A 14,353-nucleotide genomic window follows, 5' to 3' on the forward strand; every position below is an offset into this window, starting at 1 on the left:
CGAAAGAAATTACCGGTTTCGCTGCTGGTGCTAACCGACAAGGCCTCGGTCGGCGACGGGGGGGGGGGAGGGGGGGGTTTACCTGCTGTTTCGCCAACATCGGGAGAATTATATCCGCGATCTGTCGCGACAACCTCTTCCATTTGTCTTCGTTCTCCTTATGGCACTGCTGTAACACTAGAATGAACATCTCCAACACCTGAAAGAAAGCAAAACCGAGAAGGTATTCACACACACACTCCGCTAGCGTTAGTGCCTCAGGGAACGCACCTGCGAATTCTGTCCGCTCATTCTCTCCCAAGCGCTCAGAATCCCGCCTCTGCCGCTTGTCAGCTGGGTGACCGTGGGCAAGTCACCTCACTTCTCTGGGCCTCAGTTCCCTCATCCGTAAAACGGGGATTAACCGCGAGCCTCACGTGGGACGACCCGATGACCCTGGATCTCCCCCAGCGCTCGGAACAGTGCTCTGCACAGAGTAAGCGCTTAACAGATACCAACATTAGTATTATTATTATTATTATTATTATTAACAGTGCTCCGCACATAGGAAGCGCTCAGTAAACGCCACTGACGGATCACTTGATTTCTGGGTGGCCCCACAATAAACGGGGCTAACTCTCGGTGACGGCATATTGGAGAAGGAAAGACACTTTCGTGACTGGACCGTAAGCCCGTCGATGGGCAGGGACCGTCTCTGTTGCCGAACCGTCCATTCCAAGCGCTCAGGACGGTGCTCTGCACATAGTAAGCGCTCGATAGATACCACTGAATGAAATACTATTGAATGAATTCTCAACAAGACGCACTTAGAACGGTCAGAAACGACGAAAGAGCCAAAGAAGTGTGGGCGGGGCATTCATTCTATAGTATTTATTGAGTGCTTACTATGTGCAGAGCACTGTACTGAGCGCTTGGAATGGGTATAGCTACGCACCTGCGCGGGCAGAGAGTTGGGCACACAGTAAGCACCCGATAATACAACCGACTGGCTACATCATTCCCTCAGGTTAGGAGAGAATGTTACTGGCCGAGAGAGGTGTTTTCCGAGATGGGGGGGGACGCTCCTTCCTTCGTTCGTTCAGTCGTAGTTATTGAGCGCCTACTGTGTGCAGGGCACTGTACGGAGCGCTTGGAAAGTACAATTCGGCCACAGATAGAGACGATCCCTGCCCAGCGACGGGCTCACGGCCCAGAAGGGGGCTCAGTCTAGGCCAACACACGGGGCGGAATTTTTTGCATCTTGCGTGCGTGGAAAATAGCCTCTTCGTTCATTCATTCATTCAGCAGTATTTATTGAGCGCTTGCTACGTGCAGAGCACTGTCCTAAGCGCTTGGAATGGACAACTGGGCAAGCCACGGTGTGTTCCGTTACCCCCAGGACCTGGCTCCGGTCCCTCGCTGGGTCCCCATCTCCCCAGAGGCTCCGCTGCGCGGCCGTCACCCCGCTCCCGGAGGCCGGATCCGGCCCGACCCACCGCCCTTTCCTGCCGCCCGCCTGCTGTCCCCCGGTTCCATTGGAACTTTTGCTGCTGTGGCCTCGTGGAAAGAGCACGGGCCCCGAGTCACGGGACCCGGGTTCTAATCCTGGCTCGGCCACCGGCCCGTCGTGTGACCTCAGGCAAGTCGCTTCACTTCTCTGAGCCTCGGCTTCCTCACCCGCCCAATGGGTGAGCGTGTCTTCTGGACCGGGACGATAATACTCATAAATGTTGGTATCGGTTAAGCGCTTACTATGTGCGGAGCACCGTTCTAAGCGCTGGGGGAGATACGGCGTCATCGGGCTGTCCCACGTGAGGCTCACAGTCTTCATCCCCATTTTACAGAAGAGGGAACTGAGGCGCAGAGAAGGTAAGTGACTCGCCCACAGTCGCACGGCTGACAGGCGGCAGAGTCGCCATTCGAACCCGTGACCTCTGACTCCCAAGCCCGGGCTCTTTCCACTGAGCCACGGGACTGGGATCGCGCCGTTGGGTGGGGATTGCCTCTGGGAGCCATTAACCGTACGTTCCAAGCGCTTCGTTGACGCCCGTCTACTCGTTCCCTCGCCTGTCTCCCCCCACCTAGACCGCGAGCCCGTCGTTGAGCAGGGACTCCATCTGTTGCCGAACCGTCCTTTCCAAGCGCTCAGTACGGTGCTCGGCACACAGCGAGCGCTCCGTAAGTGCGACTGAATGAATGAATGGGGATTGGAAGCCTGTTCTCCCCTCCTTTAGACTGGAAGCCCCACCCGGGAAAGGGACAGCGACCAGGCGGATCATCTTGCATCCACCCCAGTGCTCGGTACGGCGATTCGACCGTAACCCTTAATAATATCGCATTTCTTGGGGCAACGCTTTCACTCCGGCCTCCCGAACTCACGATCCCCTTCTCCTGAAGCTTCTCCACAAAGGGATCCCATCCCTTCTAGAGCCCAGGAGGCCTTCCCCAGCCGTCTCCCGGCTTTCAGCTGAGATGCCGTAGCGTCTACGGTCCTGCCCTGCCGCGTCCCGATACCGTTTCCGCCGCGGCCGCTGTCTCCGGCTACCCGATTTCGGCCCATCCCAGAGCGGCCGTCGGGGGGATGCGGTCACCGGCCGTTCTCCTGTCACTCGTTCATTCATTCGATAGTGTTTATTGAGCGCTATGTGCAGGGCACCGTACTAAGCGCTTGGAATGTACTAGGGAAGCAGAGTGGCTCAGTGGAGTCGGAGGTCGTGGGTTCGAATCCCGGCTCCGCCACTTGTCAGCTCTGTGACTGTGGGCGAGTCGCTTAACATCCCTGTGCCTCAGTTCCCTCGTCTGTAAAATGGGGATCAAGACCATGAGCCCCACGTGGGACGACCTGATTCCCCTGTGTCTCCCCCGGCGCTCAGAACGGTGCTCTGCGCCTAGTAAGCGCTTAACAGATACCAACGTTATCATCATCACTGTCCCGGCCGCCATCCAAGAAGGTCAGGTTGAGACGAGGCTTACGGACTGACTTCATTCCGCCTTGATCTTCGATTCCGCCCGCCGGCCGACGAAGGACGCCGACGGGACCGCCCGAGGCACCCGATGAGCGTCTCTCGGTGGCGGGGCGGGCGGCCCTCATCTTACGACCTTAAACGACGTCGGGGGTTGGACGGCGAAAGGGATCTTCAGTTCCATCGGAAGCACGGAGGAGGTCTTCCGTCACCCTCCGCCTGCCATCCCCTCAGGACGGGCTAGTCTAACCCGATTCGGATTTCCTCCTTCGCTCTCTACCTTTCGCCGCATCGCCGATCGTCCTAACGACAACGATGTTGGTGTCTGTTAAGCGCTTACTATGTGCAGAGCACTGTTCCGAGCGCCGGGGGGCATACAGGGGAATCAGATTGCTGCCAGAGGTACTAACTGATTAAGGTATTTGATAAGTGCTCACTATGTGCTGAGCACCGTTCTAAGCGCTGGGGGAGGTACAGGGTCATCAGATTGCTGCCACAGATACTAATTATTTAATTAGGGCATCTGTCAAGCGCTTACTATGTTCTGAACGCCGAAGTAGATGCAGGGCAATCAGACTGTCCCACACGGGGCTCACATTTTTTTAATCCCCATTTTTCCAGATGAGGCCACTGAGGCCCAGGGAAGTGAAATGACCGGCCCAAGGTCACACAGCAGACAAGTGGCGGAGCCGGGATCAGAACCCACGACCTCCGACTCCCGAGCCCGGGCTCTTGCCACCGAGCCGCGCCGCTTCTCTAATACAGAATGCAGAGGACGGTATCGGCCCCCGGGACGAGCACCGCGTCTCCGTTCAACCGTGACCGCTCTGCCCTCCGATCGCGGGGCGGAAAAGGGGTAGGAGGAATGGCTAGTCAGATTGGCGGACCGTTTCGGGGGGCTTTCCCTCTTACCTGATGGTACTGGATGAGTCTGAGCAACATCGACACCACCACCTCCTTCTGGGTCTCCAGCTCCTTCCCGGCATCCGCTTTGTTCGTCCCTCTCAAGACGAAGAGATCGTGGACGATGGGCTGGAGCGCTGGTATAGCTGAGAAAGCAAAGGTTGGAGTCGCGCTGTTCTGGGGCACGAGTCGGGGTTCTTATTTATTCATATCCGCGGCTGCCTCCCGCTCCGGGCCGGAAGCTCATCTGGGGCAGGGGAGGTTTCCGCTAATTCCGCTGCGTCGCACTCTCCCGGGACCTTGGTCCCTCTTATTTATTCGTATTAACACCTGACTCCCGCTCCGGACTGGAAGCTCATCTGGGGCAGGGAACGTTTCCGCTAATTCCGCTGCGTCGTACTCTCCCGGGACCTTGGTCCCTCTTATTTATTCGGATTAACGTCTGTCTCCCGCTCCGGACTGGAAACTCATCTGGGGCAGGGAACGTTTCCGCTAATTCCGCTGCGTCGTACTCTCCCGGGACCTTGGTCCCTCTTATATATTCGTATTAATGTCTGTCAGCTCTTTGGGGGCAGGGAACTTGTCCGCTAATTCTGCTGCACTGTAATCTTCCGAGAGCTTAGTCCAACTTATTTATTCGTATTAAAGTCTGTCTCCCGCTCCAGGCCGGAAGCTCATCTGGGGCAGGGAACTTGTCCGCTAATTCTGCTGCGCCGTACTCTCCCGGGACCTTAGTCCGTCTTATTTATTCGTATTAACGTCTGCCTCCCGCTCCAGGCCGGAAGCTCATCTGGGGCAGGGAAGGTTTCCGCTAATTCTGCTGCGTCGTACTCTCCCGGGACCTTAGTCCGTCTTATTTATTCGTATTAACGTCTGTCTCCCGCTCTAGACAGACTGTACACCCATTTGGGGCAGGGAAGGTTTCCGCTAATCTGCTGCGGCGCACTCGCCCGAGACCTTAGTCCGTCTTATTCATTCGTACCGATTTCTGTCGGCTCTTTCGGGGCAGGGAACGTTTCCGCTGATTCTGCTGCGTCGCACTCTCCCGAGACCTTAGTCCGTCTTATTTATTCGTATTAACGCCTGACTCCCGCTCCGGGCTGGAAGCTCATTTGGGGCAGGGAAGGTGTCCGCTAATTCTGCTGCGCTGTACTCTCCCGAGACCTTAGTCCAGTGACCCGCGCATAGGAAACGCTCGACAAATCCCACTGATCGACTGAGTCTTAAATCCGGGGAACGGTTTTCGACAACTTTCCTAATGCGCTGTCTATGCCCGTGTACAACGATGCGCGGTAGCAACATAAACGGGGTCTTGAGGACACAAATTAGAGGAAATGGGTCACGATGACGTATCGCTGCATATCATCCGTTGCCATATTTTTCCTTCTCTCAAAATTGTGTTCATCTAATAAAAGCTTTTAGGTAAGAACACTGGGGTTTCCATGGATACCTTAAGTTTTTCAGAAAAGGTACAGTTAAATTTACCCCCAGTACGCTGGTTCATCATACTGAACCGAAATAACACGGAACTCTAGAGAACCTAATCAGACACAGTGCTTTTTCCTTCTCCGGTAACTATTTTCCTGCGTCCTTCTACTCTAGGCACTAGGTACCGAAAGAGTAAGAGCCACGACGCTGGGAAAAGAGGCAAACTGAAACTTCAAGATTTTGTTAAGTCAAAATTAAAGACGCACCGTGGCTTAGTGGCTAGAGTACGGGCCTGGGAGTGACAAGGCCCTGGGTTCTAATCTCAGCCCTGCCTCTCGCGCGACCTTGGGCGAATCACATCACTTCCCTGCGCCTCAGTTCCCTCATTTGTTAAATCGGGATTGAGACCGGGAGCCCCATCTGGGACTGAGATGATGTCCGAACCGATTCGCTTGTATCCACCCCAGCGCTTTGAAGAGTGCCTGGCCTGCTTAACATACACCAACGTTATTATGATTAGACCGTGAGCCCGTCAAAGGGCAGGGACCGTCTCTATCTGTTGCCGATTTGTCCATTCCAAGCGCTTAGTACAGCGCTCTGCACGTAGTGAGCGCTCAATAAATACTACTGAATGAACGAATTATTATAACATTGGTATTTGTTAAGCGCTTACTATGTGCGGAGCACTGTTCTAAGCGCTGGGGTAATAATAATAATGATGATGGTATTTGTTAAGCGCTTACTATGTGAAGAGCACTGTTCTAAGCTCTGGGGTAATAATAATAATAATGATAATGGTATCTGTTAAGCGCTTACTATGTGCAGAGCGCTGTTCTAAGCGCTGGGGTAGGTACAGGGTAATCAGGTTGTCCCATGTAGGGCTCACATTTTTTAATCCCCATTTTTACAGATGAGGTCACTGAGGCCCAGAGAAGTGAAGTGACTTGCCCAAGGTCACACAGCAGACAAGTGGCAGAGTCGGGATTAGAACCCACGACCTCTGACTCCCAAGCCCGGGCTCTTGCCACTGAGCCACGCTACAGGGTAATCAGGTTGTCTCTATTTTCAAATACCGCAATTCTTCTTCTTCTTCTTCTTCTTCTTAAAACTGTGAAGTGATGACTGTTGGTCTCATTTTATAAACGTGAACATTAGTCTAGCCCTTGGGATACATGCGACCAAAAAAAAAGAAAAGAAAATTTCCCACAGATCTTAAAGGGCATAAAACCGAGAAACCACATTGACGACGCGGGTTTGAGCGGATCGGTACCATTCGAAAGGGTGCGTCTCTTTCAAAGTAATTCATTTTCAATTTTACCTTCTGCCACTCCATTTTGGGAAAAATGAAGAACTATCCCGACTCGCAGCCCATCCCGCGCTGACGTTCTACCTGACGCGTTGTGTGGGCAACGGAAAGGGCGAACTAAATCTGAGAATTCTCACGTGATTTGTGAGAGGTAGGATTCTTTTCGCAGCCGCGTAGGGTCTATTATTATTAAGCGCGTGCTTTCACGTGTCCGGGGAGACACGGCCGCCCCCCCCCCCCGCCCCCCCGAAGGAAATGAACCCGCCTCTTCGGTTACCGTGCGTCACAGCTTTCCTCCCGCTGGCCATGATGCCGTCGCAGAGCTGAATGATTTTAGGAATTCCGATGATCTGCTTCGAGTGATAACGTTCGTAAGACAGTAATACCAAGAAGAAAAAGATGTTGGGGATAATCGCCTCCGATTCCCTGCAGACGAGAAATCGACAATCACCGTCTCCCCGTTGAAACGAAATACGCCCGCAGCGGGTGGCGACGCGGGGAATCAGGTCGTCCCACGTGGGGCTCACAGTCTTCATCCCCATTTTACAGATGAGGGAACTGAGGGACAGGGAAGTGAAGTGACTTGCTGACAAGTGGCAGAGCCGGGATTCGAACCTGTGACCTCCGTTCTAAGCGCTGGGACGGATACAGAGTGATAATAATAATAAAATTGGTATTTGTTAAGCGCTTACTATGTGCCGAGCGCCGTTCTAAGCGCTGGGGGAGATACAAAGTTATCGGGTTGTCCCACGTGGGGCTCACAGTCTTCATCCCCATTTTACAGATGAGGTAACTGAGGCACCGAGAAGTGAAGTGACTTGCCCAAAGTCACACAGCTGACAAGTGGCGGAGCCGGCATTCGAACCCATGACCTCTGACTCCCAGGCCCGGGTTCTTTCCACTGAGCCACGTTGCGAGTGATCAGGTTGTCGCACGTGAGGCTCACAGTTAATCCCCATTTTCCAGATGGGGGAACTGAGGCCCAGAGAAGTGAAGTGACTCGCCCACAGTCCCACAGCTGACCAGCGGCAGGGCCGGCATTCGAACCCATGACCTCTGACTCCCGAGCCCGGCCTCTTTCCACTGAGCCGCGCTGCTTTGCGACCCGCCACTCGCGAGGGTCCTGGGCGGAATCTGCCGGTACCGGCTGTCCCTGCCAAGCGGCCACGTGGCACAATATCCTCACGTTGGCAGGGGCGGAGCCCCACGCCATCATTCCTTCCCGCGATCGTATTTATTCAACGCTCGCTATGTGCAGGGCACCGTGCCGAGCGCTTGCAGTGTCAGCGCCCAGGCTTGGGAGTCGGGAGGTCACGGGTTCGAATCCCGCCCCGCCACTCGGCAGCTGGGTGACTGGGGGCCAGCCACTTCTCTGGGCCTCAGTGACCTCAGCTGGAAAATGGGGATTCACACTGTGAGCCTCACGTGGGACAACCTGATGACCCTGTATCTCCCCCGGCGCTTAGAACGGTGCTCTGCACACAGTGAGCGCTTAACAAATCTCCCCCGACTGGACCGTGAGCCCGTCACTGGACAGGGACCGCTTCTATCTGTTGCCCAATTGTCCATTCCAAGCGCTTAGTCCAGTGCTCTGCACACAGTAAGCGCTCAATAAATACGACCGGATGAACGAACGGACGGGCACCAACACTGTTATTAGATAATTATCACGTTGCCATTACAATTCAGCAGCAGACGGAGACGATCCCTGCCCAGGGACGGGCTCACGGTCTAATCGATCCAGTCGCGCTGGGCCCCCGGGACACTCGGCTCCCGGGGGGCATCGACCGCTGCAGTCGACTCGCCCACCGTGGCCTGGGGGGGGGATCCGAGCTGAAAACTGCAAAATGAGGGGTCCTGACTCGAGAGCTCCAGGCTCCTCACCGATGGCTTTAAATAATGATAATAATAATAATAGTAATAACAATAATGATGACATCTGTTAATAATAACGCCGGGATCCGTTAAGCGCTCACTACGTGCCGAGCACCGTTCTAAGCGCCGGGGGGAGATACGGGGTCATCGGGTCGTCCCGCGGGAGGCTCGCGGTCAATCCCCATCTTACAGACGAGGCGCAGAGAAGGGAAGCGACTCGCCCACCGTCACCCAGCCGACCAGTGGCAGAGCCGGGATTCGAACCCATGACCTCTGACTCCCAAGCCCGGGCTCTTTCCACCGAGCCCCGCTGCGTGTTAAGCGTCCTATCTGACGGCGTCGAAACTGAACCGGACGTAGAAAAACCTCGCGCGAGCAAGGATCCTTACCTGAACTGCCCCACTTCGATGTACTCAAACTGCTTTAGCACAAATCCGATGAACACCTGCAAATCCAGGGAGAAGAGAAAATTGAAACCCAACCGCTCAGTTCTAGTCCGTCGGACTTGAGGGAGGGGATCGTCTCGTAATTTTCAAACCGCAGCCTTTAGAAAAGAAATCTCTGGCGGCGAATTAGGACGATAATGCTATCTGTCGAGCCCGGCTTAGTGAAAAGAGCTCGGGCTTGGGAGTCAGAGGTCGTGGGTTCTAATCCCGGCTCTGCCACCTGTCTGCTGTGTGACCTTGGGCGGGCCACTTCACTTCCCTGTACCTCGGTTACCTCATCGGGAAAACGGGGATCTAGGACCGGGAGCCCCACGTGGGACAACCTGACGACCTTGTATCTATCCCGGCGCTTGGAACGGTGCTTGACGAGTAGTAACCGCTTAAGAAATGCCATCGTTGTTATTATCGTTCTTACTGTACGCCAAGCCCCGTTCTAAGCGCTGGGGCAGATAGAAGGGAATCAGCTTGGACACGGTCCCCGTCCCACAGGGGGTTCGCGGTCTGCCGTCGACCCCCGGGCCACGTCCCCCCGCCGTCCCGGATCGCCCTCCCTCCTCACCTCCGCCAAACTCGCTCTCTTCCCCCCCCCCCCCCGTCAGAGCCCTACCGAGAGCTCACCTCCTCCGGGAGGCCTTCCCGCACCGAGCCCTCCCTTTCCCTCTGCTCCGCCTCCTCTCCCTCCCACCCTCCGCTCTTCCCCCTTCCCCTCAGCACTGAGCTTATTCGTATATATTACTTACTACGCTATTTATTTTGTTCACGAGGTGCACATCCCCTCGATTCTATCTACCGTGATGACGTTGCCTTGTTTTTGTCCGTCCGTCTCGCCCGATTGGACCCTGAGCCCGTCGTTGGCGGGGGGCCGTCTCTACCTGCTGCCCCGCGGCTCAGCGGAAAGAGCCCGGGCTTGGGAGTCGGAGCTCACGAGCTCGAGTCCCGGCTCTGCCACCTGTCAGCCGTGTGACTGTGGGCGAGTCACTTCACTTCTCTGGGCCTCAGTTACCAAGTCTGTAAAACGGGGATTAACCGTGAGCCTCACGGGGGACGACCTGATCGCCCCCTGTAACTCCCCCAGCGCCTTGAACAGTGCTCGGCACCTAGTAAGCGCTCAACGAATACCGTTGAATGAACGAACCCTCATTTTACAGATGAGGGAACCGAAGCCCAGAGCTCTGATCTCAGCCCAAGGAGGCGAGCGGCAGAGCCGGGCCTAGAACCCACGACCTCTGAGCCCCAAGGCCGGGCTCTTGCCACTAGGCCACACCGCTCATCGCCTCCGCCGGTGGCGGGGGCGGGTGTGAGGGGAGGAAGGGGGGACGGCGTAACCTCCGCTTCCCGTCCGACATTTCCTCCGCGTGGACTGACGCGGGAGCCCGGAGCCCAGCCCACCACCCTTCCCTCGCGCCCCAGCCCTCGCGCCCACCCGCGGAGCCAATCCCCAAAGGCGGGCACCACCACCTGCGCCCTCGGGAACCTACCGCTTCTAGGGAAGCAGCGGGGCTCAGGGGAAAGAGCCCGGGCTTGGGAGTCAGAGCTCATGGGTTCCGATCCCAGCTCTGCCACTTGTCAGCCGGGCGACTGTGGACGAGTCACTTCACTTCTCCGGGCCTCAGTGACCTCATCTGGAAAACGGGGATTAACTACGAGCCTCACGGGGGACGACCTGATGACCTCGTATCTACCCCAGGGCTTAGAACAGTGCTCCGCACATAGGAAGCGCTTAACAGATACCAACATTAGGGAAGCAGCGTGGCTCGGTGGAAAGAGGATAGGCTCGGGAGTCGGAGGTCATGGGTTCTAATCCCGGCTCTGCCGCTTGCCAGCCGTGTGACTTTGGGCCAGTCGCTTCGCTTCTCTGTGCCTCAGTGACCTCATCTGTCAAACGGGGATGAAGACTGAGAGCCCCACATGGGACAACCTGATCGCCTCGTAATAATAATAATAATGATGATACTAATGATAATGTTGGTATTTGTAAAGCGCTTACTATGTGCCGGGTACCGTTCTAAGCACTGGGGTAGACTCGGGGGAATCAGGTTGTATCCCCTCCAGCACTCAGAACGGCGCTCTGCACATAGCAAGCGCTTAACAAATGCTATCGTTATTATTTATTATTACCGGAGTCGTGGGAACCCTTCCATTTCAACAGCCGAGGGGGAGACGGACCACAGGGGAGCTACAAGGTCCAGCGGCGATGATAATACTAAGGGCATCTGCTAAGCGCTTACTCCGTGCCGGGCCCCGATAACCGCCGGGGTGGATACGAGCCAATCGGGTTGGACACGGTCGCCGCCCCGCAAGGGGCCCCAGGTTTTAGAGATGGGGCCCGGGGAAGTGAAGCGACTCGCGCAAGGTCCCTCGGCGAGGGGGAGGAAATCAGGCCCCGTGAGGAGAGGCTATGGGGAGAAGATGTTAAAAACCAGCGTTTCAACAGCCTAGGGAAGGGGACGGCGAGGAGGGAGCGGGACGGTGCGGAAAGCAGCGGTCTCTGTGCCCGCTGATGACAATTCCAAGCCAAAGGATCTGGGCCCGGGGGCGGGGGGAAAAGTTCCCGAATAAGTGTTGGGAGCGCACTGGCTCCTACAATCTCCACAGGGTTTGACACATAAAAAGTTTTTTTAATAACCCAGCAGCGATAAGAATGATGTGGGAGAGGAGAAGGAAGGGGAAAGCTAGCGGGGCTTCCCCTTTTCCCTCTGCTCCCCCTTCACCTCCCCTCGGCTAAGCCCCCTTTCCTCCCTTTCCCTCTGCTCCTCCCCCTCTCCCTTCCCCTCATTGGTTTAGATTTTTATGACCCTATTTATTTTGTTAACGAGGTGTCCAGCCCCTTGATTCTATTTATCACGATTAAGCTGTCTTGTCTTTGTCCGTCCGTCTCCCCGGATTAGACCGCGAGCCCGGCGATGGGCAGGGACGGTCTCTGCCTGTTGCCGAATTGTCCGTTCCGAGCGCTTGGTCCAGCGCTCTGCACATAGTAAGCGCTCGATAAATACTATTGAATGAATGGATGATGATAACAGTTAAGCATTCGCTATATGCCAGCTACTGGGGCGTATGCACGGTTTTCAGGTCGGACACAGTTCCTTTCCCACATGGTGGGGGGGGAGCGTCACGGTCTAAAGAGGAAGGAGAGCGGGCACTGATTCCACCTTTTCCAGATGAGACAACGGGCCCAGAGAAATGACGACACCTGCCCGAGGTCACCCGGCAGGCAGGCGACGGAGCTGATTTCGGATCCCAAATCCCCCTGCTCTTTGCATTAGCTGCTTCGCTAATGGAATATGCATTATGGAGGCAATATGTGGTGACGATAATAATAATAATAATAATAATAATAGTGGAATCTGCTCAGCATACTGTGTGTCTAGCCCTGTACTGAACCTTGGGGAGGATAAGGATAATCTGATTCCACACGGGGCTCACAGCCTAAGTAGGAGGGAAAACGTGGACTGAATCCCGTTTTACAGCTGAAGGAACGGAGGTGCGGAGAACGATGATGATAATGCTGGTATCTGTTAAGCGCTTACCACGTGCCAGGCACTGTTCCAAGCGCTGGGGGGAGATACAAGGTCGTCAGGTTGTCTGTCCCCCGGTGGGCTCACAGTCTTAATCCCCATTTTCCAGATGAGGTAACTGAGGCACTGAGGAAGTGAAGTGACTTGCCCGAGGTCACACGGCAGCTAAGTGGCAGAGCCGGGATCGGAATCCACATCCTCTGACTTCCCAGCCCGTGCTCTTTCCGCTAAGCCAAAGGTAATACAGTATTGACAGAGTTGATATTTGTTAGGCGCTTACTACGTGCCGAGCACCCGTTGTAAGCACTGGGACGGATACGAGGCGGTCAGGTTGTCCCCCATGGGGCTCACGGTCTCCATCCCCATCTTCCAGATGAGGTAACTGAGGCACAGAGAAGCGAAGTGACTTGCCCAAGGTCTCACGGCAGGTGAGTGGCGGAGCCGGGATCAGGACCAGGTCCCCTGGCTCCCGGGCCTGGCCGCTTCTTTTAAGATGCTTGGTTTCGCTCTAACCGTCTTCATTACGTCCCTCCCACGAGAGAGGGAAAATGGTCAGCTACGTATCTGTTCCTATAATCCCGGTATCCTTCACTACGGAAACTGGATCCCCGACTTCTTAGCCCACGAGAGAGCCGGTACTCAGATGGTCGTTTCTTTCTCAGACTTCGTATCTTCACATTCAAATGGATTTTAAACAGGAGAAAACCGGAGCTTAAGTGAATCGTGCCAACCATCGGAAGGACTTGGGCAGGAGCGACTCAAAATTACATTTCTCAAAAGGAAAAACGTTACGAAAACTGCCTTACGATTCTCTTAAAAAGTTAACGCTCTGCATTTGGACTAGGACAACCTTAAAACTTCCCGGAGTATCCGTGGCTCAAAAAGCCCAACGGCGAGAAAGACAGAAACGTTTACGCGGAACCGACGGGGCAAGGTCAGGCACTCGCTCTACGCTTTCGTTATTTTAGCATTTGGACTAGGACAACCTTAAAACTTCCCGGAGTAGCCGTGGCTCAAAAAGCCCACCGGTGAGAAAGACAGAAACGTTTACGTGGAACCGAAGGGGCAGAATCAGGCACTGGCTCTCCGCTTTATTTTAGAAGATAAGAATAAAAACGCCGGTATTTGTTAAGCGCTTCCTGTGCGCAGAGCACCGTTCTAAGCGCCGGGGGAGACGCGAGGTCATCGGGAGGCTCGCCGTCTTCAGCCCCATTTTACAGAGGAGGTAACGGAGGCCCAGAGGAGTGACGCGCGGACTCGCCCACAGTCACCCGGCGGACAAGCGGCGGAGCCGGGATTGGAACCCATGACCTCCCAAGCCCGGGCTCTTTCCACTGAGCCACGCCGCTCCTCTAAATGACTTCTGGCCGCTCCGTGTCGTCTCGCGGAGCCGCGCCGGGACTCCGAGCCGGCCCCCGCTGACGGACTGTCACGGGCAGAGGGAGCGACCCACCTGATCGGAGTCCAGGAGGCAATAGTTGACCCTTAACTGAACCAGCTGGGCCAGCAGATCTAAGACCTGCTTCTGTAACTGGACGGAGGTGGTGGTCGTATACTGCTTTAAAGCTTTGATGACGAGCGGTTCGAACAGTCGAATGTGATTGTGGATAGCATTCTGTTCAAAAAACACCAACAGAAAACCTCCGATTAGACCGGAAGCCCGTCCAAGGGCGGGGACCGTCTCTATCTGTTACCGATCTGTCCATTCCCAGCGCTCAGTACGGTGCTCTGCACATAGGAAGCGCTCAATTAATACTACTGAACGAATGAAAGAACCATGTGGTGCTGAGCCGTCCGCCACGGCCGGGGAGCGCACGGTTGGACTCGTCTTTCTGGCCGTCGTTTTTCCATCTCTGAAGATCTGCGCTGCCCCGTTTAGACCGTGAGCCCGTTATCGGGCAGGGACGGTCTCTATCTGCTGCCGAACTGTCCATCCCA

At 55.4% G+C, this 14,353-nt stretch overlaps 1 protein-coding gene across 1 annotated transcript in view; it reads right to left on the bottom strand.

Annotated features, from left to right (window-relative positions):
• Nucleotides 1-14,353, bottom strand: part of HTT (huntingtin) — a 200,139-nt gene that overhangs the window by 84,675 nt on the left and 101,111 nt on the right. Inside the window, 5 exon segments of the mRNA XM_029061948.2 lie at nt 83-199; nt 3,855-3,991; nt 6,857-7,005; nt 8,844-8,899; nt 13,869-14,030. Coding sequence (XP_028917781.1) covers nt 83-199; nt 3,855-3,991; nt 6,857-7,005; nt 8,844-8,899; nt 13,869-14,030 — 621 coding nt within the window.

This window comes from Ornithorhynchus anatinus, chromosome 4 (assembly GCF_004115215.2).
Source record: "Ornithorhynchus anatinus isolate Pmale09 chromosome 4, mOrnAna1.pri.v4, whole genome shotgun sequence".
In the NCBI taxonomy this organism is placed as follows: domain Eukaryota; kingdom Metazoa; phylum Chordata; class Mammalia; order Monotremata; family Ornithorhynchidae; genus Ornithorhynchus; species Ornithorhynchus anatinus.